At 33.5% G+C, this 22,887-nt stretch overlaps 1 protein-coding gene across 1 annotated transcript; it reads left to right on the top strand.

Moving 5' to 3' along the window:
* Positions 1-1,941: 1,941 nt before the first annotated feature.
* On the top strand, positions 1,942-22,671 carry LOC128164174 (sodium- and chloride-dependent glycine transporter 2-like). The gene is made up of 14 exons (XM_052827931.1): positions 1,942-2,099; positions 10,585-10,783; positions 13,983-14,114; positions 14,438-14,744; positions 15,208-15,340; positions 15,733-15,867; positions 16,182-16,285; positions 16,368-16,492; positions 17,111-17,223; positions 18,770-18,898; positions 19,005-19,104; positions 19,229-19,329; positions 20,473-20,643; positions 22,288-22,671. The coding sequence occupies exons 1-14, from the start codon at positions 2,079-2,081 to the stop codon at positions 22,429-22,431; spliced, it is 1,914 nt and encodes a 637-aa protein (XP_052683891.1). The 5' UTR covers positions 1,942-2,078; the 3' UTR covers positions 22,432-22,671.
* Positions 22,672-22,887: the final 216 nt, after the last annotated feature.

The following is a 22,887-nucleotide window of genomic DNA, read 5'->3' as shown; positions in this document are numbered from 1 at the left end:
TTTATACCAAGAGTTCCATGATATTCGTAAGTCTCTAGTCGCTTAAGTTAAGTCAGTCTCAAATCCGTCTGTTATCTTAGTCTAAATCCAAGACTCCGTAATAATGAAAATGTTCTAGAAATCTATATCAACGCTCAATCACTCTGTCAAATATTTACGAGTAATTCAAAATCACACCAACTCAATTCAAGTTTCGGATACATGTAAATAAAAACACATGTTATGGATCCATAGATTTATTAATGGGCAAATGTTATATACACAAATATACAGTTATACAAACTTCCAGTTATCACCATCCTTACCAAGTTACAACGTAAATGTATATCTGCCTTAAAGTTAATTGAAAATCCAAGTAACCCAAACCTAATTCCAACCCACTTAGCACGGACTAAACGCCTAGCATGCTGCACAATGGAAATTTACGGGACAATAAACAAAACACTAAGCGAGGCAATAAACGAGACGAGAAACGGAGACTGGTACCCACCCATCTACCCGGGGAAGTGAGTTGACGCCAACTGCCGGAATAAGGCAAATGCTGACTTTATATACACTGCGCTCTGGGGGTGTGTTTCTCTTAACCAATCAGAACGAATATATGTATTTATAACTCGAACTAGCTTTTCCCCACATCATTATGAATTACACAGACACTTTCCGAATGATACTTACACAAATACAATCAATCATATTCATTGTTACGTTTTGATTAAGCTATAGACGAACATGTGCTTGACATATGACCATGCTAAATATAATCCTATCACATAGGTATAAACCTGAAATTGTCATTCAACTTTAAAAGTGTAAAGAAAAACTTTGTTACAAAACAAAGAATTGTATCTCATCGTATCTCACTTATAACTCACCAACTTAAATTTTGGTTAACTATTACTGAAGCATTCCAAACATTAAAGAGGTCCGCTCCTCTCTTTTTCGGAAACTATTTTATTTCACCTCTTATCTAAAATTTTCGCATTATATTGATTTTATTTGTATATCTATATTTAACAATGCCAAATAAACCATATTGAATAAAATTGTTAAAAGAAAATTATATTTTTACAGAGTTTAGTCAGGGATTATATTTTGTGGCGGAAGGTTTTCAAGAAGAAAATGAACAATTTTCATTCCTCAGAAGTTTTACAGTACTGTTATTTTAGCCTCCTAATTTTCAGCGCCAACTAAACTTCCAGATAGTTTGTGTATTACGATATACTCATGTTGTTCTGAAAATCATTTTTGAACAATTATTTGTTTTTCTATCGATATATTTTGGCATATTTAGCTTGTATTTCACAGAAGTCAAGAAAAAGTTAACTCCAATTTTTGCCTAAAATTAGTTTATTTCATGTCATCTCTCCATTTTTTGAGATGTGACCCCTACCTTTTTTACTTTTATATAAGACGTTAAATGTATATCTATTTGTATGCAAAGTTTTTGAACGATGGCATCACTATAATTTTTAAATCCGTTATAATTTGATGAGTCCAAAATTGTGTAACAGTCTTTACACTTGCTGTTGTATTCATTATGTACAGACATTTAAAGTCATCAGTAAAGCAAGGTTTTTAAAACTTTGACTTGAATATTACTTTATAGTCCCTACATGTGTTCAACTTCATACTTTATTGAAATCTTAACTAAAGAATAGTCCAAGCTATAAATATTTGTTTGATTATTTCAATTTCCATGCAGTTATTTCAGGAAAATAATCATTCCTGTTTTGGACCCCATATTTCCAAAAAATGGCATGTGACATGGGTAACAAATAAAATAAATGAATATTTTAGGTCCCCATCTTTATATTCAAGATGTTTTTGGATGATTGACATTACTAGTATTTCAGGTGCCAACCTCCTTAAAAGCGGAAAAAACAAGTTTTGAAAGACCCCTTTACGACCTCTATAAATACATCCGCTTGACGTGTCGGGGATGTTCTCTGTATCTCCGCCTCTCGCTGTGTGTCTCTATCTCCCACGTGGAGCGGAGGTAAAATCGGATGTAGGTCAACAGAAACCTAGCTAAGTGTTTCATTCCGATTTTAGCGGACCGAACAGCCGGGATTTGTGAAATGACTACCGGCCAAAAGGGGGTAAGATGGTTACGGTAGTGAATTTATTTTGTCCCCCGTCTTCCCTTCTTGAGATGTATTTTTTGTGTGTATTATGTTTTAACTAATATCCACCGATTTTGGTTTTTTTACTTTTAAAACAGATAGTAAATCATCCCCAAAAAATAATAACAAAAAACATTTATTTTAACAGATCACAGAAAGAGTAATAATTTGTATCCAAGTACATATTATGTATTATGGGTTATTGCCCAATGACCAAAAGACCGTATTGTCGAAGCAATGTATTAACAGCATTTTCGATTATCAATCATTTAGAGCAATTGAATACTAAGTAACAAGTTATGTACATGCTTACTCCGCGCTTATAAGTTACAAAAGATATAACTGGATATTTTTTTAAATCTAAATAAATGACTTTGTATAATTAAAAAAATCCCAGCCCTTTATTATATTTTAATTTATTCATGTATTATTTTAACAAGAATGTAAAAAACTGCTCTTCAGCTCTCTCTCTCTCTCTCTCTCTCTCTCTCTCTCTCTCTCTCTCTCTCTCTCTCTCTCTCTCTCTCCACACACACACATTTCACTATCTGACGTATAATCGTTCTGTTGCGCCCTGTGCCTGTAAAAAAAGCTTGTAAAAGTCTAATAATCATAGATTGTACGCACATCGAAATTTTCCAAGGGTCCTTCACCTTCTGTAAGTCTCCTCCTCTGGAGTAGCAGCCTGATTATATTTACAACAGTTTTGAGTTTTCAACCTATTTGTTTAAGGGGACTATTTAAAAAGTGGAATTGAATTCGAAACAGAATAGGCTGGGAATTCAGAGCATTTCCTATCAGAAAGACAAGAACTACCCGATATTTGTTGTTTGTCTGTCTGTTTGGGTGTCCGTCTAAATATCCATGGCTCTATCTGTCTGTGTATTAGTTAAAGTCAACTTGCACGATATTAAGTGGCAGCTGTACTTTGTTTTTTTTTTTGTGCAATGTGAAAAGGTTTTTTAATTTGAAGTTTATTCTTATATGTATCTGTACAGTCATGTGAAAAAAGGTTTCAAGAGTGACAGTCATTAATAACTTCTGAAATAATGTAAAATGCTCTCACAAATGAAAACATTTACAACAAGAAAATGTACAACCCCTTTGTTCACTAAAAAATCCTCACTTCAAAGGAAGGAAATACATGTAGTTGTTCCGTATGTATTGTAACAAACAAGTAGAAATATTGATCCATTCCATCTGTGATAGCATGACATATAATGGACACCACTTTCCGCACTGTAATTTGCAAACATTTGAAAAAGGTGAATAATGTGTTGTAATTAATGAAAAATTGAGTCGTATTTTAATAATTAGGTCGCCGCACATACATTGATAACTATTTACAAACTTAGGGCTAACAGGGGCGGCTCCAGAAATCGGTTAATGCCATTCCTCACACCGATGTGTCTTGAAAGTCTGCCTCTGCACCATTCTTGTTGGTTTTTTGTGTATTAAAGATTCTATGTCAAAACGTTGTGTTTTCAGCCATAATTGCTATGTTGAAAGCAAGACCCAGATTTTGTCATTATGATGATCTGCAGAGAAGAAAATGTTAAGACAAATGTGACAAATCATTAACTGGTTTTAACGGAGTACAAAGATCATATAATGTAAGGAGAAATGGATATCTTGAAGTGCGCTGGAAAAGTAATGGAGAGAAACAGGCTAGAGGAAGAGGCACGACAGCATTTTTTTTACAATTATAAAAGGCATGAAAAAATCAAAACTTTACTCACAAAAGAATAAGAGTCAACAATATCAATATGCATGTAAATTTTCACACTTCAGGAAATAAATAAAGCAGAAAGTCAACATAATCCCTTCCGGGGGACCATTTACTCAATACATATCTGATGTTTTACAACTTGACATGTACAACTTCTGTGATATGTTCCTCTCATAACCACAAGGTAAAACGAATTTGTATTCCCTCCGTTGTTATTAAAAAAAAGAACCACCCCTTAAGGAAATACAGTTTTTGTCGACATCATAGTACCATAAGAGAAGGATGATGTTAATTTTAGGTACATTTTGACGACTAGATAACATATATGTACACGTTTTGAAATAGTCGCATTCTGTATAATATTTAATGATATTAAATAGACGTTTGAATCCCAGGCTCTGCTTAAAAGCATCTGGCGTTATAATTTTTAAAATAAATACCCTATACCTAATAATACACAAGGTACCCATCGCCGCCATCTTGGATTTATTTAAAACTGTCACATCAGATGAAATGTGTTAATTCATCGGTAAAATTATTTGTCTCCCGATCGGTCAATTGTCATGTTGTAAATTTTGAATTTACCGTGTGGTAGTTAATACAAAATTTACAACATGACAAAGTTGTCATGTTGTAAATTTTGTATTTACTGCCACCCGGTAAATTCAAAATTTACAACATGACACAATCATCATCTCAGCACCCTTGACTTTGCATCTACTGCCCTAGATATGCGACAAAAGGCTGATGTATTGACGGAGTTGACATAATTGCCTCATACTTTGAGTAATTCCTAATGTTTTATTATGTATAGGGTATTTATTAGTCCTCTACCGGTTTCACCGGAGGGGACTATAGCTTTCCTCTGCGTCCATCCGTCAGTCCGTCTGTCCGTCCGTCCGTTTGTCCCAATTCAGTTTTCCACACTTTTTTTTCTTTATGCGTTTGAGGAATAATAGAAAAATTGCTGAACAGCTTTAAAATGTCAAACAACAGATCGAGTTTACACTTTTGTAGCGTCTGGTTGACATGTTTTCGAGACAATTAATTTTCTATATTCCATTTTTTTAATGTTCGGGTTCGTTATCGGGTTGGGTGTGAATTAAATAAACGAGGAAAGTATGTAGTAATAATATTGTACATAACTTGAATCCTTTTGTTGTTTCTGACAAACAAATAAGTTCTGTAAAATAGTGTCAAGCATTGTTTTGTAAATTTAGTCGACAGGTTTTTTTGTATTATTACAATCGGGTTCGTTATCGGGTTGGTCTGTTGATTCGGGGGTACAGAAGATATTCTACATAACAGTGCATTGTTTTCACAAATTCACAAAATTAACGTGCAATATAAAAAGTTTTTTTTTACCGGTATATTACCTTAAATCATACATAATCCCCTCTTTCTCTCTCTTTCACACGCACGCACATTGTATTTGATTCATTTTTACAATATTTCATATCAATATAAAAAAATCGTTTAGTTGGAATGTCTCCGTAAATCTGTAAACGCACTATATTTAGGGTGTACAATATTTGGCGGAATATAATTTTTCAAGTTAGCATGGATTTGATTTAGCGCATATCTGAATTTACGTTTTTATCTACTTATATATTTTACATTTGGCAATGTACTTGATTTTGCGCACGCCGTTTTCCGCAAAAGACGCAAAATAGAATACAGAGCCAAAGGATTAAAAAGTTTTTAATACGTTTACAGTGTAATCATCTTTAATTCTTTATATTGCAAGTTAATTTTGTCAAATTTCGACGTCTAAATTCATGCTATACATATTAAAACAATTCTTATTATATGTTAAAAACTGGTAGCCAACCAGTATACTCTAAATCACATTGTATTCGATCGTTTCATTTTAACAATATTTCAAATCGATAGAAAGAAAATCGTTGTTAGAATGTCCCCTTCAGTATCACCACCATCATCATATCTCTATCTCTCTTTCTTTCTTTCTCTCTCCCACACTTGCGTATATACTTTGCTATGTGATGTCGCTGATAAGTTTGAAGGCATCTCTCTCTCTCTCTCTCTCTCTCTCTCTCTCTCTCTCTCTCTCTAAACGTCTGAATATCATTTATATCATTTAATGAAACAAATTAGAAACATTAAAAAGTAAAGGAATGAACATCACTTATTTACATAATTATATAATTTTTGCAAATTTCGGATAATCGGCTTAAAAATTTACAGCGGCAATCTGAAACATGCAGGTAGTTATATTTTATGGTTCAAAAATTTATTTCAATAAATTTATTTTCACTTTTATGTAGTCAAAATTGATATTAGTTTTGTTTAAATTCCATTTCGTTTCGTTTCGATTTTTGGTTTCGTTTCGGTTGGTTTCGTTTCGTTTCGATTTCGTTTCGCACTTTACAGGCGCCAAGAATAAAGAGTATTAGAAGCGTTTTATCAAGGCCTTGGACTTTCAGTAGGATGTTATTATCTATTTCTTGCGTCGAAACAATTTCAAATGACGCCGGTTTCAAGCGAAATATACAGCGATTGCGTAGCATTAGCTCAAAAGCCAGACAAATCTTGTCGATTTCAAAGAGCAATGACTGAGTGGCCTACAATGCAATAAACAGGCGTACGTCACATTGCTGTTTGACACAATTACCCAAAGTCCAAGCTCCTGTTAAAATGGTTCTTATTTTACCCACTTTGTATTTAATTTCTATAACAACTATGTAAATTGAATTTCCTCTGTTCTTTTATCTCTGATTAAAGCATAACATCTCGTTTATAATAGCTTTGAAATAGATGTATGCTTCGAAGCTTTCATAGAATAATAAAAACCGGTAGGGGACGTGTATTGCTTATGCAGTACTCTCAGAATGCTTGTTTATATCGTGACAAAAATTTATAACCTCTGGTGTCTGTAGCTCTGATAGGCTAGCACTGAGTGTAACAAAGGTCACACAGTTTGCTTTACCGTGTAAACTGACCGTGAATCAGCCGACTACCAACGTGCCAATCACGCTTCGCGTCCACTTCTCTTGTATTATACATTCATGTACTGTATTTAAGGAAGAAGAAATCATTCCAAATAAAATCCAATAAAACCTGAGAGGCTGTATGGTAGTTTAGAATAATTATTATTTATTATTTAATTTAATAATTATTAATTATTATTTATAATTATTAGCTCGATTTATTTAAATATTTCTGCTCTTCCTAACTTGAATTTGGACATTTGTAAACACTGTTTTTTGCACCTCATTATATTTTTCATTGATTCGATGTATTTAGAGTACAGACCGAAATGTAAGAAAAAATAATTTGAATCTATATCCAATACCATTTGATGGCAATAAGTTTCTCACGAATGCAGCTTGATAAAAAACACAAAACATTCATTGATGACGGTATATTTCAAACTTTGATGGAAGTTCTCCGTTATCACAAATACAAGGCCGATGTTATGAGAAAAATTGCATCTAGAACTTAGGTCAAATATTACCGCATTCATGCAATACGATGTAGGGACATATTGTGATCGATCTATTGATTTGTTAAGATTCCAGGGTTATTCATTTATTCATGCTGAGCAAATTTCTGCGTACCCTGGAGGATATTACAATTAATTGGATATGAAAGAATTATCATATTCTTAATTTATAAATGAAATGAATGAATGGTGTAAGCTAATGTCAAATTAATATTTATTCATTTTGAAATTAAAGTACTAGTATTATTTATATATATACAATAAAAAATGTTCAAATCAAAATACATGTACATACACAGCAATGTAGATTTTGTTGCTGGTAAATAATGCCATCTGCAAGATCAGAATACGTATGTACAATGTATTATTATCTGCACGCAAAAACCTCTGTATTAGCAATGAATTAACTAGTTCTACGTCTCTTTTGAAGAGAATATTTGACGTATATATACTGCTGTCTGAAAATATGTTATGATATCATCTTGAACTAGTATATTTTTAAAAGTTTGAATAATACAAAAAATTAAAAAACCAAATCAGATTTCCAGACATTCGATATGTATACAAAACATTAGTTTTCCCAATATCTGATGAACAGTAATCAATGTCCCTTAGAATATGTGTAAACGGCATCATACTATCCTGGTCATTTTTGTACAATATGTTCGCACGCCTCATTGATCAGAAGATTTGTTTTGAAAATTGAAATTAATCCTGAAATCACTTTGTCTTTTTTCATTTGTTGATTACTCATTAGTTCTGGATAAACAACAAAATGTAAAATTGCTGCAGATCTTTTCGCAATCTGCTCCCACTGTAAATATTAATGGTTAATATATTGCTAATTCAAATTTTAAATGTTAGGCGAGAACATTTTATATATCAGGAGAGAAGATATATTGGCATAGTGCAAGCTGTTCAATCCTTTTCAATGTATCTTTATATACTTAGATAAAATCTATACTTTTAAATTAAGACTTTTTGCCAATAAGCTAAAAAATGCCCGCACCAGCGCAATTGCTTACACCTTTGGTATTTCAACACGTGCTATAGTTGAAATTTACCTGATAAGTAATTAATGTAAAATTAATCAAAAACCTACTTTCATTTTCGATAAACCAGCTCGAAATAGCAAATATGTGAGTAAGGTGGTGGACACGCTTTGGCGGGTCCAAGTCAGGGGTAGTTTGCATCAAAACATATACTTGCAATGAAATTATACTAAATGATTACGTAAACAGTGAATATATTTATTAGGAACTTACGTCTTTGTTTAACGTCCACCCAAAACTCAGAAAGCTATCTTTCTATCAGGAAAAAAAACCAAAGAAAAGAAAAAAACACAACTTTAAAAGTTCAACAAAATAAAATTTGTTATATATTTTGAAATATTTTCTTCACTTTGTAACAAAAATAACAAATACCTACTATATGATTTCCATTATGAATGTTGTTATATATGATTTCTGATCTGGATTTAAAAATGCGATCCTCAGCCCGACATTCAAAAATGCGATCTAATTTCATGAACAAAAATTGTGGTTTTTTTTTCTTTTTACATCTCAAAACCAATCCGTCCGCGGACGCTAAGCGGACGCTAAGCATAGAAAAAACTTGGTATGGCCTAAGCGATTTTAAGTTAGAATGTATAGAACTTTCGAGAACAGGGTAACCAAGAACGCGGTTTGACTAATTAACGTCATGGCGAAAAGTGTAGGACGGGTTCATCATGTATCACAGAGAGATATTCACATTTTGGATGGGACATCTTTGGTTAATACAAAAAAGTTAATAAATAAAATGGAAAATTTGATGCGTTTTTAGTTTTGATCGAAAGAATTTATTTTCCAGACGGGATGCCCAGGAACGCGCTTTGACTAATTTATACAATGGTGGAAAGTGTAGGCGAGATATGTTTTGGATATAACAACTTTTGTGCAAAATATGCAAGCTTATATGCATACACTAGCGTTTTCCCCTTCAAATTTCATACATTTAATACCACGACGGATTAGTAGTTAACTTTATACATTAATTTGTAAACAAGGAACATATTGTGTTATCAAACGGGGAAGCATTACATTAGCGGAACTTTTTTACACCTTTGAGCTAAGGCATATGTAACGAAGTTACTTCTTTTCTTTCCATACGCCTAATTCTAAAAGGACGTCCTAAATACTAACTCACTGTTTTTAAAAAAAAAATCATTGTAATCATTTTCCATTAAGCTGCAAAAAAAAAAAAAAAATAAAAAAAAAAAATAAAGCCGTGTTCGTGTATATATCATCCAATTCAATTTGAATTTTACATTCCTTTTCTAAATATCCAGCTATATATGCAGCTTTTTTTTAAATTTATTTCAACTATAGAGAATAGATTAAGAAAACAAAACTGAAACAATTCAGACACGAAAATTCAGACTTTAAAAGAAATGATTCAACATTATAGCAGTATGTCATTCATTTGTTAAGTGTTAATGCCCGCACTTGCGCGGGTTATCTGATTATGATAAAGCATGATGAGTGAAAGAAGTAAGCAAGTCAAATTATAGTTGAAAAATATTCATTTTTTGGTAACAGTTTGATTTTTAAAATTTAGATCAGTATAAATGAACAAAAGGCCCAAGCAGATTCGATACATAATTGATTTGATAATTTGATAAATTAAAACATTTAAATCGTCATTTTGTGGGGTAGGGCCTTAAGAAGTATGTCTTGATATCGTGAGATGCCTTGTAACTTGAGACTATTCCTTTTTACATGTAGATATCATAACTACATTGTTTTATTATTGTCCCTTATCTTTGCAGCTTGGTATAATAGTGTCTTTTACTAAATAACAATTTTTAATTCTCAATGAGTCCATGACTATGGACTCATTGGGAATTAAAAATTGTTAATTAGTAAAAGACAATAGTATGTTTATCATCATTCAGACCAATAAGAACAAATTTTCCCCCCAAAAGCACGACTTTTACGACCTTATTTTCCTTTGAAAGCACGTTTTTTGTGCTCTTGAATACGTAACAATATCTAAATATTTACTAAATATAGAACATTAATTCGAAAAACAGGTCAACAAATTCATGCGTACTCATAGATACACTGTTGAAAAAGAAGCATGTTCAAAGTTTATCTACCCCTTGTAGTTATTCTGTTTCAGAAACTAAGTTATGGCACACAAGGAGAAAATGATTTCTGAAACTGGTCTAAACCTGTCTATCCCCTATATAATCTCAATGACATTGAGTCTAACATTTGTTTATCCAGATGGAGATGTACGCTGAGTGCGCCGTGGAGGAACCGTTGTCGGACGACCAATCGTCGAACGACATTGAAAGCAACCAACCGGAAGTAGAGAGGGGACGATGGAGCGCCAAGCTGGACTACATGCTGTCCATGATCGGCTACTGTGTGGGGCTGGGTAACATCTGGCGATTTCCATACTTGTGTATGAGAAATGGAGGGGGTAAGTGTTCGCCGAGAATTCTTGTAGTATACAACCGCCGATCATAGCTTATGCAGTTAGTGCTAACATAAAACTTATAATAAAATCCCCTGTTGCATTGTCTTTGCCGAGAAAACTATGCACCTAAAAATATAAAGCCTTCTGAGAAGGCCGAGCTAATATCTTAAACGCTTTATTTTTCTTGTTGACTCTTTTTTGCAATGATTAATTTTTTTTTTATAAAGAACTCTACAATCTAAATTAGATTGACAATTTATTGTTGATCAGCAATATCATTTTTATTGCTGCAAGTTTGCGACACAGTTGCACCTCGCTTTAACACTTGACGATCACTGGTTAAAGAGTAAATCGAATTGCTCCAATAAAAAAGCAGTAAATCCCTTTTAAAAGTTTGAAATTCAAACAACGTTTTTATTGATTGACACACAGTGTTTTTTTTTTTCTATGTTATACCAGTATACAACGAACGAATAAAATCATCGTAATTTTAAGTAGATAAATCCGAAAAACGCAATCCTTCAGGTTAACCTTGCAACTACACTGCAATTCTAATCTAAGGGTTATTAAAAAAATATAGCTAATTGTTGATGTTAAATTGAATGCATATCATCAATTGTTATAAATAATGTCAATCTCGATACACTTTAAAGATTACACTCTTTGCTAATTTTAACGATTTTCGAGGCAAGTAAAAACAATAAGCATGCATTTGAATCACAGAGTGGCACCAAACTTCCGATTAAGAATTCGAATAAAAAAAGCAAATATAAAAGAATTGCTTTTAAAAAATTGCCTTTTCTATACTATAATTATTTTTCTTTAAAAGCATTCGTATTTTAACCCCCTCTTTCTGTTTAATATTTGTAGAAGCCTTCCTGATCCCCTTCCTGTTTTGTATTTGTAGAAGCCTTCCTGATCCCCTTCCTGTTTTGTATTTGTAAGAGCCTTCCTGATCCCCTTCCTGTTTAATATTTGTAAGAGCCTTCCTGATCCCCTTCCTGTTTAATATTTGTAAGAGCCTTCCTGATCCCCTTCCTGTTTTGTATTTGTAAGGGCCTTCCTGATCCCCTTCCTGATTTGTATTTGTAGAAGCCTTCCTGATCCCCTTCCTGTTTTGTATTTGTAAGAGCATTCCTGATCCCCTTTCTGTTTTGTTTTTGTAAGAGCCTTCCTGATCCCCTTCCTGTTTTGTATTTGTAAGAGCCTTCCTGATCCCCTTCCTGTTTAATATTTGTAGAAGCCTTCCTGATCCCCTTCCTGTTTAATATTTGTAGAAGCCTCCCTGATCCCCTTCCTGTTTTGTATTTGTAAGAGCCTTCCTGATCCCCTTCCTGTTTTGTATTTGTAAGAGCCTTCCTGATCCCCTTCCTACTTTGTATTTTTAGGGGATCTATTCACAAAAAATCGTACGACTACGATTACACTTTAAACTTACGACAAACATACGTTTACGTTTATGGTGCTATTCACAAAAGTTGTCGTAAGATAATAACGTTGTCGTACGTCTGTAACAGTCGTAAGTGCGTCTAAGTTCTTAGTTACCGACAATGCTCATGCGCAGTTGGCATTGTGGAAAACTGACGTCACATTAGCGGAACTTTTTTACGCCTTTGAGCTAAGGCATATGTAACGAAGTTACTTCTTTTCTTTCCATACGCCTATTCTAATGTAATCATAAATGTTTACAATTGTCGACAGAAAAGAAAATCAAAATGTGCCTGAATGTGCATTAGAAATGTTTCTTATTATAATAAGATAATTCCCTGTTTTTAATACATGTAGTGTTATTATATTCCTGGAAATAATTTTGTTACAAAAAGAAATATTTTTAACGTCAGACGCATGTGAGAATTTTTTTTCTGTATGAAATTTATTTCATGTTTTAAACTTCCAAAAAAAAAAACTACAGCAGAATTTGTAATAAAACGTGGCATACTTCAAAATGCTGTCAGAAAATATTGTCAGTTTATCGCTACATGTAAATTCTAAATACACTGTATGTTGTTTTTTGTGTGTGTGTGTTTTTTGTTTTGTTTTGTTTTTTTTTTTTTTTGGGGGGGGGGGGGTGTCCGTTTCAGCGATAATATAGTAACTAAGTATTATCACCCACGTTGGCATGTCCAATGATAACTTTCCTTTCGATATTGTGAATTTTTTTAAAGGTCGTCTGGAGAATAAATGAAATATATATATTTTTTAATTTTTCTATAAAAAATTAATAAGAATTAATTAAGTAAATGGCTATCATTTGATTATTTTTTTAAATAATGACCTAACACAATGAATTTTTGTGCATAATTTAATAAATTTTGAGATCATGCTTCATTGTATTAATATTTGGCGGCTGGACCTTGTGAGCTTAAAAGAATTGTGCAAAGGTATTTTAGTCTTTTTAATGAGTTTAAAAAAAATTGGTTAGACACAGATTCCTTAAAGGTTGGGTCTACCTTAAATAATGAAGTTTTTTAGGGGGACCAGACTGAGCCCGGGCCCCCACTTCTAGATCCGTCCATGATATGCAGTACGTTGAGTACATTACATACTGATAGTTAATTAGTGTGTTTGCATATGACTATCGTTTTACTGATTAAATGCATTTGTAGGAATAAAAGAAAACGCCTATATTATCATATAATTTTCGTAGTTTTACCTAACACTCATTCGATATACCGGAATTGATGGCGCGTAATATATCTCGTTTCCTCTATGTGTAGGATTTGTAATTGTGATTATCTATTGTATGCTTGAATGATTATAATTGTGCTTCAAATATGATTAAGAAAAATAAACTACAACCACCCTTTATAAGTTTTGCAACACGAGATACAAAAGGAGCTATGGCACTGTCGTTTCAAGATAAACCATAGCGCGTTATCAAATAGGAGTTTCATCTCTTAATTTTGCTAACGACAAAATGGAGGTAGTCCCTAGAACTGCCATAACTCAACTATAAACATATCAATCATAGACTTACGTCAACCAAGTAGTAGACGTAAACTTACGACTTTTTTTGACGTAACGTCACACGTACGACATTTTGTGAATAACAAAAGTCTTACAAAAAAATCTTACGTCAAACTTACGTCTAAGATTAAACGTACAATTTTTTGTGAATAGATTCCCAGAAGCCTTCCTGATCCCCTTTTTGTTTTATATTTGTAGGAGCCTTCCTGATCCCCTTTTTGTTTTATATTTGTAGGAGCCTTCCTGATCCCCTTCCTCTTCTTCCTGCTGGCTGCCGGTCTGCCGTTATACTTTATGGAGGTGTCGCTGGGACAGTTCACCGGGAGGGGCTGCTTTCATGTCTGGGAGGCTAGTCCTATATTTAAAGGTATAAATTATCAAAAGTAGTCTTCATCATTGTGGTACACTGAGTCAATACAAAAATTGTATATCTCATTCATGCCAATGACCCTTCGAGTTTACAGTTATCTTTTATGTTTTTGTGCTTGACACTTTTAAAAGACTGGTAATTGCATGTTGTATTTAAGTATTTCGTGGTATAGGTATTTCTGTTAAAAATTGTTTGTTTTATACGTGGGTACCAGTATTTTCTATGAGACTGTATATCCAGCGGCAACTATATTCTGCTGAATGTAAACAGATAAAGCTCGGTTGAAGGTACTATAGCCACCACGTGTCATATCTCTGTAGGTATCGGGGTCGGTATGTTCAATGTCCTCTTTGTCGTTACCTTGTACTACAACATCATCAACACCTGGACACTTTACTACCTTGGCAGCTCTTTCATCTCGCCGCTTCCGTGGACGGGATGCGACAATGACTGGAACACACCGAGATGTTTCCACAGATCGTCAATCATGACCCAGCGGATCGACAACGACACTGGTTACGACTTGTACAACGCGTCGTCTACGATCTTACAAGATCATAATGCGACCGTATCATCTGTCATTAAGGCTTCATCAAACAGCACCACGAGTCAGGAGGAGTTCTGGTTGTACGTATCAAACGCTCCCCAAAGTACTTTAACAAGGCCTTAGCATGTAGTTATGAACAGGCGTTAGCACACGAGCATTCTTAAGATATAAGGATAAACAATGATACGACTAAAAATATCAGTAATACATGTACTTGATTCTTTGCTGCTGAAAAAAGATGTAAAAATATACCTTTACGAGTAAAGGTATCAACATTTCAGATTTTTTTCTCCCAAAAATACGGATAAGAATTGCAATATAAGCACCCGCCTTTCGGTCGGGGATTCTTTCCCATCGTAATCCTTAAATTCTATTGAAATCATGTATCACTTTGGATGTCAACTGTTTCGATTGTTTTCATCGTTTTGTTTGTTTTTTCTATTTTTTGGATATGAAATTGAAAAAAAAAACCTTATTTAAAATCTTTTTTTATTTTTACTATTATACACTTAGTGATCCCATCATTGGGTTTCTTTATTGCAGCCACCGAGTGCTGACCATATCCCGGGGTCTGGATGAGGTGGGGGGTCTGAACTGGCAGCTCACCCTCTGTTTCCTCGGCGCCTGGCTGGTGGTCTTTCTCTGTCTTATAAAGGGAGTTAAATCTCTCGGAAAGGTATGCTGGCAATAATGCTTCTATCGAGGTAATTCTGTTAAATCATTACTGATGAGTTACATTCTGTGTGGTATTTTTCTGAGATAAGTACTTAATAATAAATTACTAGAAATTCAGTGATATTGAATTGTAGAAAATATTGATATGGCACGGGATTCCGCAGCATTTCCGAATTTGAGACTGAAATAACACGTCTTTTCAAACGTAATAACATTCAGACAGAGGTGAAGTTTGATTAACATTCTGGCGTGACTAATAAAATAGATATTCACAAAATATTGCCGACGCCAAAAATTACTGAAATCTGTGTAAATACACATTATCGTACATCTGTCGAGCAATAAACGTCACTCACTTTGTGATGCGCTGTGTACCGTCATGTGTGTTGACAGGTTGTGTATGTGACCGCCACCCTGCCTTACCTACTTCTGGCGGTGATCCTCATCAAGGGCCTGACACTTCCGGGAGCAGTAGATGGTATCCTGTTCTACATCCGCCCGGACTTCAATAAACTTGCCAACGTTCAGGTAGTGGAAAACTACCGAGCGATTCCAAATGTCTAAAAATAACTCTATACGTTAGTTATTGCGATGAACTACAAAAACAACGTTATACTTAATTCAATCTGTAGACTGATATTTTGTTTGGAGAATATCAATAATTACAAATACTGCTTTAAATAAAAACAAAAATGCTAGTTGAGATGGAGAATATCAATAATTACAAATACTGCATTAACCAAAAAACCCCAAAACTATTGGTTGAAATTATATATGCGTTTTATTATTAGTCTTGTTTATAGAAGATTATTAATTAATAACGGTGTTGTACCTTTTTACAGGTGTGGTTAGAAGCTGGACTGCAGGTGTTTTACTCACTAGGGCCGGGATGGGGTCCCCTCATTACCATGGCTAGTTACAATAAATTCCGTAACAATTGTTACAGGTAACTACAAACAGATACTCGTTATTTATTCAACGTTTTAACCTTTTGCAATGTCAATTTACCTAAAGGATTCACCCCACAGGGACGCCGTGACTTTGACGTTTATTAGCGAGGGCACCAGTATATTTGGGGGGTTTGCCATCTTTACTATCGTCGGATTTATGGCTCACCAAGCGGGAAAACCAGTCGATGAAGTGGTGCAAGCGGGTAACTCAACTATATATCGAAGGCTTTAGATCAAAATGCTTATGTCTCATTGGAGGAGTTTGGGAAGGCTAAGAACCCAAGCGATTTTTCAAACCTTAACGATAAATACATTAAGAGTGCATAATGTACATGGAACTTATTTCTGTACATTATTGTTAATAGACATATTTCTTTAAATCATGAATGAACATTATATACGTATTAGTCATTTATAATGTATCCATACTAAGTACAAGATAGATGGACTTGGATTCACATTCGTCCCACTTAGTTCTGTTGAGGGCTTGGGTTCTTGAAGAAAACTGTGAATTGCCCTTTGTTGCAGACACTAAAACTTTTTATCTTGCTTAAAAAGTAAACCCCAAATATCAGTTATTTGTTGTAATTCATCGAATTGTATAGATCTATGATCTGTTGTATAGGAGTGTGCTCTATTCTCTTTTAACTTTTGTAATTAACATATATCAAACCAACTGATTTGTGGACTATATAACCTGTTTTATCATTATACCAAGACATACTGGAAAGCTTGTAAGAATTTGATTGCTAGCAGTGAAAGAATTAAACCGGTTTGGCTGTTGACGCTTGTATCTGTAGCTGTTGATGATTTACCTGTAGGTCCGGGTCTGGCTTACCTGGTGTACCCTGAGGCGCTGTCCCAGCTACCATTCCCCAATCTGTGGGCGGTGGTTTTCTTTGTCATGCTTTTTACGGTCGGGTTAGATAGTCAGGTAATGTGTACTTTACCATTGCAAAAGAAAATCAGGTTACGACATTCAGTCGCAACTTCCAGGGCCTTTCCGGCAGAGTTCGGAAAAACACTGCGAATTTATTACGTAGGCGTCCATGACAACTCTCCTTTTTATTAAACTGGATATTAAGGACGATGTTTACTTGAGTTTGAGGTCTCAAATTCGGATTGTTATAAAGTTCAATGTCATGAGTAAAATTTGATCTATTAACACTAAAACTATCTATGAAATGAATTATTATTGATAAACCATTCGATATTTTTACTATATTATGGAATTGGGCCTAAACAAAGTTGAACTTTTAGCAAATCAGAGAAAATTCGAACTTAAATTTTTAGATTTTGTTTTTCACTGAAATATTTTTAATAGTACTGTAATATTCAAAGTTAAGATTTTATCTGTTAGTCAACTAAATTTTGCATATTTACTGTTGGTATTATCTCACTTTTTCGTTTATATATTCGAATGGCACACACTGCAAAAATATTGACAAATGTTTAAAAACGATAAAAGACACCATATCTCAAAATTTTGAACATTGACCTCATATAATTTTTATGCCTGCTGGGTTAAGTCAAGATACCTAGTTTAATGCTATAATTTTTTTAGCATTATCATCATTCAGTTTTATGGAACATTGAATCAAAAAAGGGTATGAATTAGAAAACTGATTGAGGAAATTCGGACTGGAATATTTATTAAAATTGTGAATGAAAACTTGATGCTTTGTGTCTGTTAAGTGTCACTGCCTTTCATAAACTGTATTGAATTTTTAAAAGAATTTAGCAATTATTATTATATTCACAATTAAGAGAATCTCAATCATAGTGAAATCTTTTTGAGCCTTTCCTGAATTTTCAAAAAATATTCAATGGCCATTTTCTCAAAAAGTAGGTCACTGACCTACGTTTTTGAAAAATGAAAAATATCACTACCATGATAGGTCTTTACACACAATAAATGGTTTTTCATTATCATCAGTAGATTTTTTTTTTTCATTCTGAGTAAACGTATACCTTAATACAGCAAATTTTACGATCAGTTTAAATATAGTCTATGATATGTACCTTAAAATATACCACAGAAGCGACATACAATGCTGTCTGGCCGAAACTTATTATAATGCGAAGCGACTACATTTTGTTTAAAATTCAAACATCCGATAATGTTATTACCCTTGAGGGGTTTTTCCGAGCCTGCCGCAGAAGCCCTAGAAGCTCTGATTGTACGACAATCAGAGTGTATGCTGGGACGTTTTTAATTATTAAATGCCATGATTTTGCAGATAAAATGAAATGCTCATGTATAGATCATTACATATTTTTGCCTATTTAAATTCATTCAGAGAACTATATACATCGTATATTAAGAAATTATGGCAAGACCTGAATTAATTTTTGAATATTCACTTCTTTCGACTCAGGTGTGATACAATGATTGCCCTTATTAAGTAATAACTTTAATCATCTTTTATGAATGAGATATTGTCATTTTGTCGCCATTTGTTTTTTTTTTTATTTTTTAGTTTGCGACAGTGGAAGCATGTATGACGGCAGTCAGCGATATTGTACCGAGCATGCGCAGACGCAAAGCACTCCTTGCTTTTCTAACTTGCTCATTTTTTGTTCTCACTGGATTGATACTGTGTACAAAAGTAAGAGTCTGTAAAAATGTAAACAGAAATTAACATGAAATAAATATTACTGTACTATATACGTAATATGTATGAGTTTAACCCATTCATGTTGTGCTTTTTCCAGAGTGGACTCTATATATTCCAACTTTTAGACTGGTACATCGCTGCCTTCAGTCTCCCCGTCTTCGCTTTGCTGGAATGCATCGTGTTCGGATGGATTTATGGTATAAATCAAGTCCACAGTCATTGCATGCATTCATTTTATATATATGATATATAGATGTGAGAAATTTTATCAAATGTCACACAAGGATATGGGATTTTAGATTAAGATATTTTATCTTACAGGGGCTGACAATTTGTCACGTGATATAGAGATGATGCTGGGGAGAGGTGTCCCTGTTTATATGAGGATCATGTGGTGTATTGTCACACCTGTGATCTTAACGGTGAGAGCTTTTCAGGGAAAAATTGTAATTCGAATCACGCTAATCTTATAATAACAATATATGATTGTTGAGTTTCATATATACATTAATTTTTACGGTGACTCGCTTCACCTTGAAATAATTTCTCAAATCGGCACAATATTACCTGATAATGATAGATAGTATGATTGATAAGAAGTTTACAAATCAAATAGGCAAAAATATGAAATTTTGGATAAAAAAATTTATAAACCCCCCCCCCCCAAAAAAAGGATTCAGTAAATATGAAAAAGGATAATCAGCTTTGTCGAGTTTTTCTGAACAATGAATGTAGAAGATTTCAAATGCAAACACATGGGAAAATATACACTGATAAGACCATATGTCAAAAAAAGTAACTGTGTGCATAATATTATGCCGAGGTGGCATTTTTGCAACCATCTAAGGTGCAGTTATGCATGCATTAGTTTGAACGGGGCATGTTCACGATTTTGGTCAAATTCTATTTTTATGTGTTTATTATTTACAATGCTTTAGTAATGCAATTCTAATGATCAAATAAAATTTGAGAGTCATTTGAAGAGTTATTAGCAAAATACAGGGCTCACAATTCTTTGTCATGTAAACAAGGCTCGTGCCCTGTTTTTGTTTACATAGGTTCAATATACCGGTAAAAAAAATTCCAGCGTATTTGTCTATCTTTTTATTTATTTTAAGCATGGATAAACAGTTCCTAACGTTTAACACATTCGTTTTAGGTTTTAAACTGAAATTTTCACTTCAGCGTTCAAAATGTAAACAAACGCTTTGTTTACATAGCGAAGATTTTTAAGCTCTTTAACTTGCTTATAACTCCACAAATGACACTCAAATTTCGGTTGCCTATTAAAAATGCTTTCAGAAGCATTGTAAATATTAAAATCGGAAAAATAATTTTGAACCAAAATCGTGACCATGCCCTTTAAAGGGAAAATAGTTCACATGTCAGCTGAAATTACTAATAATTAGTTGCATGATTTATAAGCAATGGCGTATTATAATTATTGCATATAAGAATTGTTCTAAAAGCTAGACTTAAGATGGTTGTAAAAGCGGCACTTTGGCAATGGCGCAATTATCATTCAAACGCTCTGCGATGAAAGAATTGTTCTCTCTATCTTTCAGTTGCTGCTTATATCCACCATATATACATATCGTCCACCAATGGTCGGTGATTACACATACCCGTTGTATGCCAGAGCCATTGGATGGCTAGTCGCAGCTCTTCCTCTTATTCCTATACCTGTCTGTGCTTTACATGCTGTGAGAAAATCCCCAGGAAACACGTGGTTCCAGGTAAAAACGATTAACTCCGACTTTTTATATTGATACGTTGTTTTTACGTTATTCAGAATAGAAACTTAGCTGCATATTTGGAAAAATAAGTTCCTACGGTGGTCAGTGCTTGATAGTGTTTTCTCGCAGCGCCATGTGTAACCGAGCAGAAAGGAAATGTTCAACGGATTTATCAAACGTTTTAAAGCATTGTCCTATAAACAAAGGAAAAATACATTAGACAAAATACAATCTTGTATGTACGTAATTACTATGGCAAGTTTACGTGCAAAAATACGATAAAGTATAAACCTTGCAATTAAAATAATATGCCCTAGTATCATGGTAGTAAGGAATTACATAAGTAAATATGATATTATCATACCACAAGATGCAGCTGATAAACACTGGATTGTCCGACGTCGTTGAAAATGAAATACTGCCCAATTTTACTTCGTTTGAACGGTTACTGATACTAATTGAGACATCTATTGGGTAATAATATGAACCAATGAAATTAAAGAATCATACGCGCGAAATAAAATTAAACTTCAACTGAATAGTGTTTAAGAATAAATTGCACTAAACGAAAATAGAAAAATCCAAAAACGAATAATTATATACATATGAAATAAATAGAAATAAATCTGTTCTACCACATCATAAAATTTGTATATAAACCCTTATCGCTTGCAAAACCCTCTTTTACCAGAGAAATATCAGGGATTTATTTAAATTGTCATATACATATGTAGTGCTGAAATTTTCGGGGAAATACTGTAGTAATACAGAAAGTTACTATTGATGCGCATTATATCAGTGGTAGCAATAAATTGGCGTGCACGATTTATGCCCTATGCTAGTTAGCCATTAATAAGGTCACAGCAAGTCACTGAAGTTCAGATTAGAATCATGCATTTGGACATTTTTGACACTACATATAAAACCTTATTGTTAAATCTAGGATTTTAAAAGGGAATGTTACAATTACATCTGATAGGACACTTTCGTCACGCCGAACACTTATATAGGGCATTGCTAGAAGCAGACAAAAAGTTCACAGTGTCATATGAAAACAGATTGATTTGTTCTTAAAGTGCTTTATTATAAGGCAACCTTGGGAGTGAAAAACAAAGAGCATCTTTTAAAATCAACCATTTATTCAATTTGATTTGTTTTGCAAAACATTAATAAACTACATTTTTATTAATTGCAACATATTTAACATCAGAATCCTCTGAATTAAGAATAAATAAATTAGTTACATGAATATAGTTATTATTTTAATGTTAAAAATTAAATCCTTCTCCTAGCCATGAAGGCACATAAGGCCGGTGCTTATCCCCGGTTTCTGTGGTGCTAAACGTCCCATCGTAGGTAAACTCCCAGCGTAAACCGGTATCCAATTTCATTGGGGTGGACTGAGAAAAATAAAGATAATTTGTCTTGTCTTCGTACACAATACTCAACATCACTTTGGGGTTTGAACCAGCGACCTTTGGGTTACAGTCTAACGCCTATAACCATTGAGTCATGTGCTCCAATTTCAGTTCGTGCACATGTTCAATTATTGTGATTTAGTCGTCATAAGGAAAATAAACATAATATATATATGACTTTAAAAAGGTAATGATTGAGTACTAATCATTAATATTGTTTCTGTAGAGATTTTACTCCTCCTTCCAACCCTCTGACAAATGGAAACCAATCTCAGCGAGAGCGTGCGAGAAATACAAAGTGGATAACAAACTTTTCAGGGGAGGCTTTAAGGCAGTAGTCCTGCGGAATCTTTTGGGGAAAAATTCATAAGCCAATTATAGAAATAGCAAATACTTAGCTGTTTTTCTGTGTTCAAGTTAGATTTTATACTACTTTTTATAAATTTTTACCGGTTACCTTGATATTCTATGTTAACGGAATTAAACATTTGACATTAATTAATGTTAGATGTGTAATGAGCTCTCAATATTTGAGAAATTTATTAGGCTTATTTATGTTTTCATCTCAAAATGTAATACTGCTATTAGTTTAAATAAAATGTCAATTCTGTTTAAGTATATTTATTATTTAGAATTGATAATGGCAAACTTGTACAGTTGTCTGGAAAAAATATACGTAGCCCTAAATGCATAATTTTCTGTCTTGAAGAGAAGGTTGACAGATGACATCCAAAAATAAACATTCAATGCCTAAATTTTGAATAAATAAATTTCAATTTTACGTGTTCCACAAGACTGCTTTGCCATACATGTAAGTTGTATCTAA

The sequence above is a fragment of the Crassostrea angulata genome, chromosome 1, assembly GCF_025612915.1.
Source record: "Crassostrea angulata isolate pt1a10 chromosome 1, ASM2561291v2, whole genome shotgun sequence".
Lineage (NCBI taxonomy): Eukaryota > Metazoa > Mollusca > Bivalvia > Ostreida > Ostreidae > Magallana > Magallana angulata.
Note: the sequence above shows the minus strand (reverse complement) of the source record. Positions and strands in the feature narration are given on the sequence as shown.

Coding starts and splice junctions, on each gene's coding strand:
- LOC128164174 (XM_052827931.1), top strand. CDS start 2,079: ATGACTACCGGCCAAAAGGGG. Junction 16,493..17,110: donor CGATGAAGTGGTGCAAGCGG/GTAACTCAACTA, acceptor ATTTACCTGTAG/GTCCGGGTCTGGCTTACCTG. Junction 19,330..20,472: donor TCACACCTGTGATCTTAACG/GTGAGAGCTTTT, acceptor TCTATCTTTCAG/TTGCTGCTTATATCCACCAT.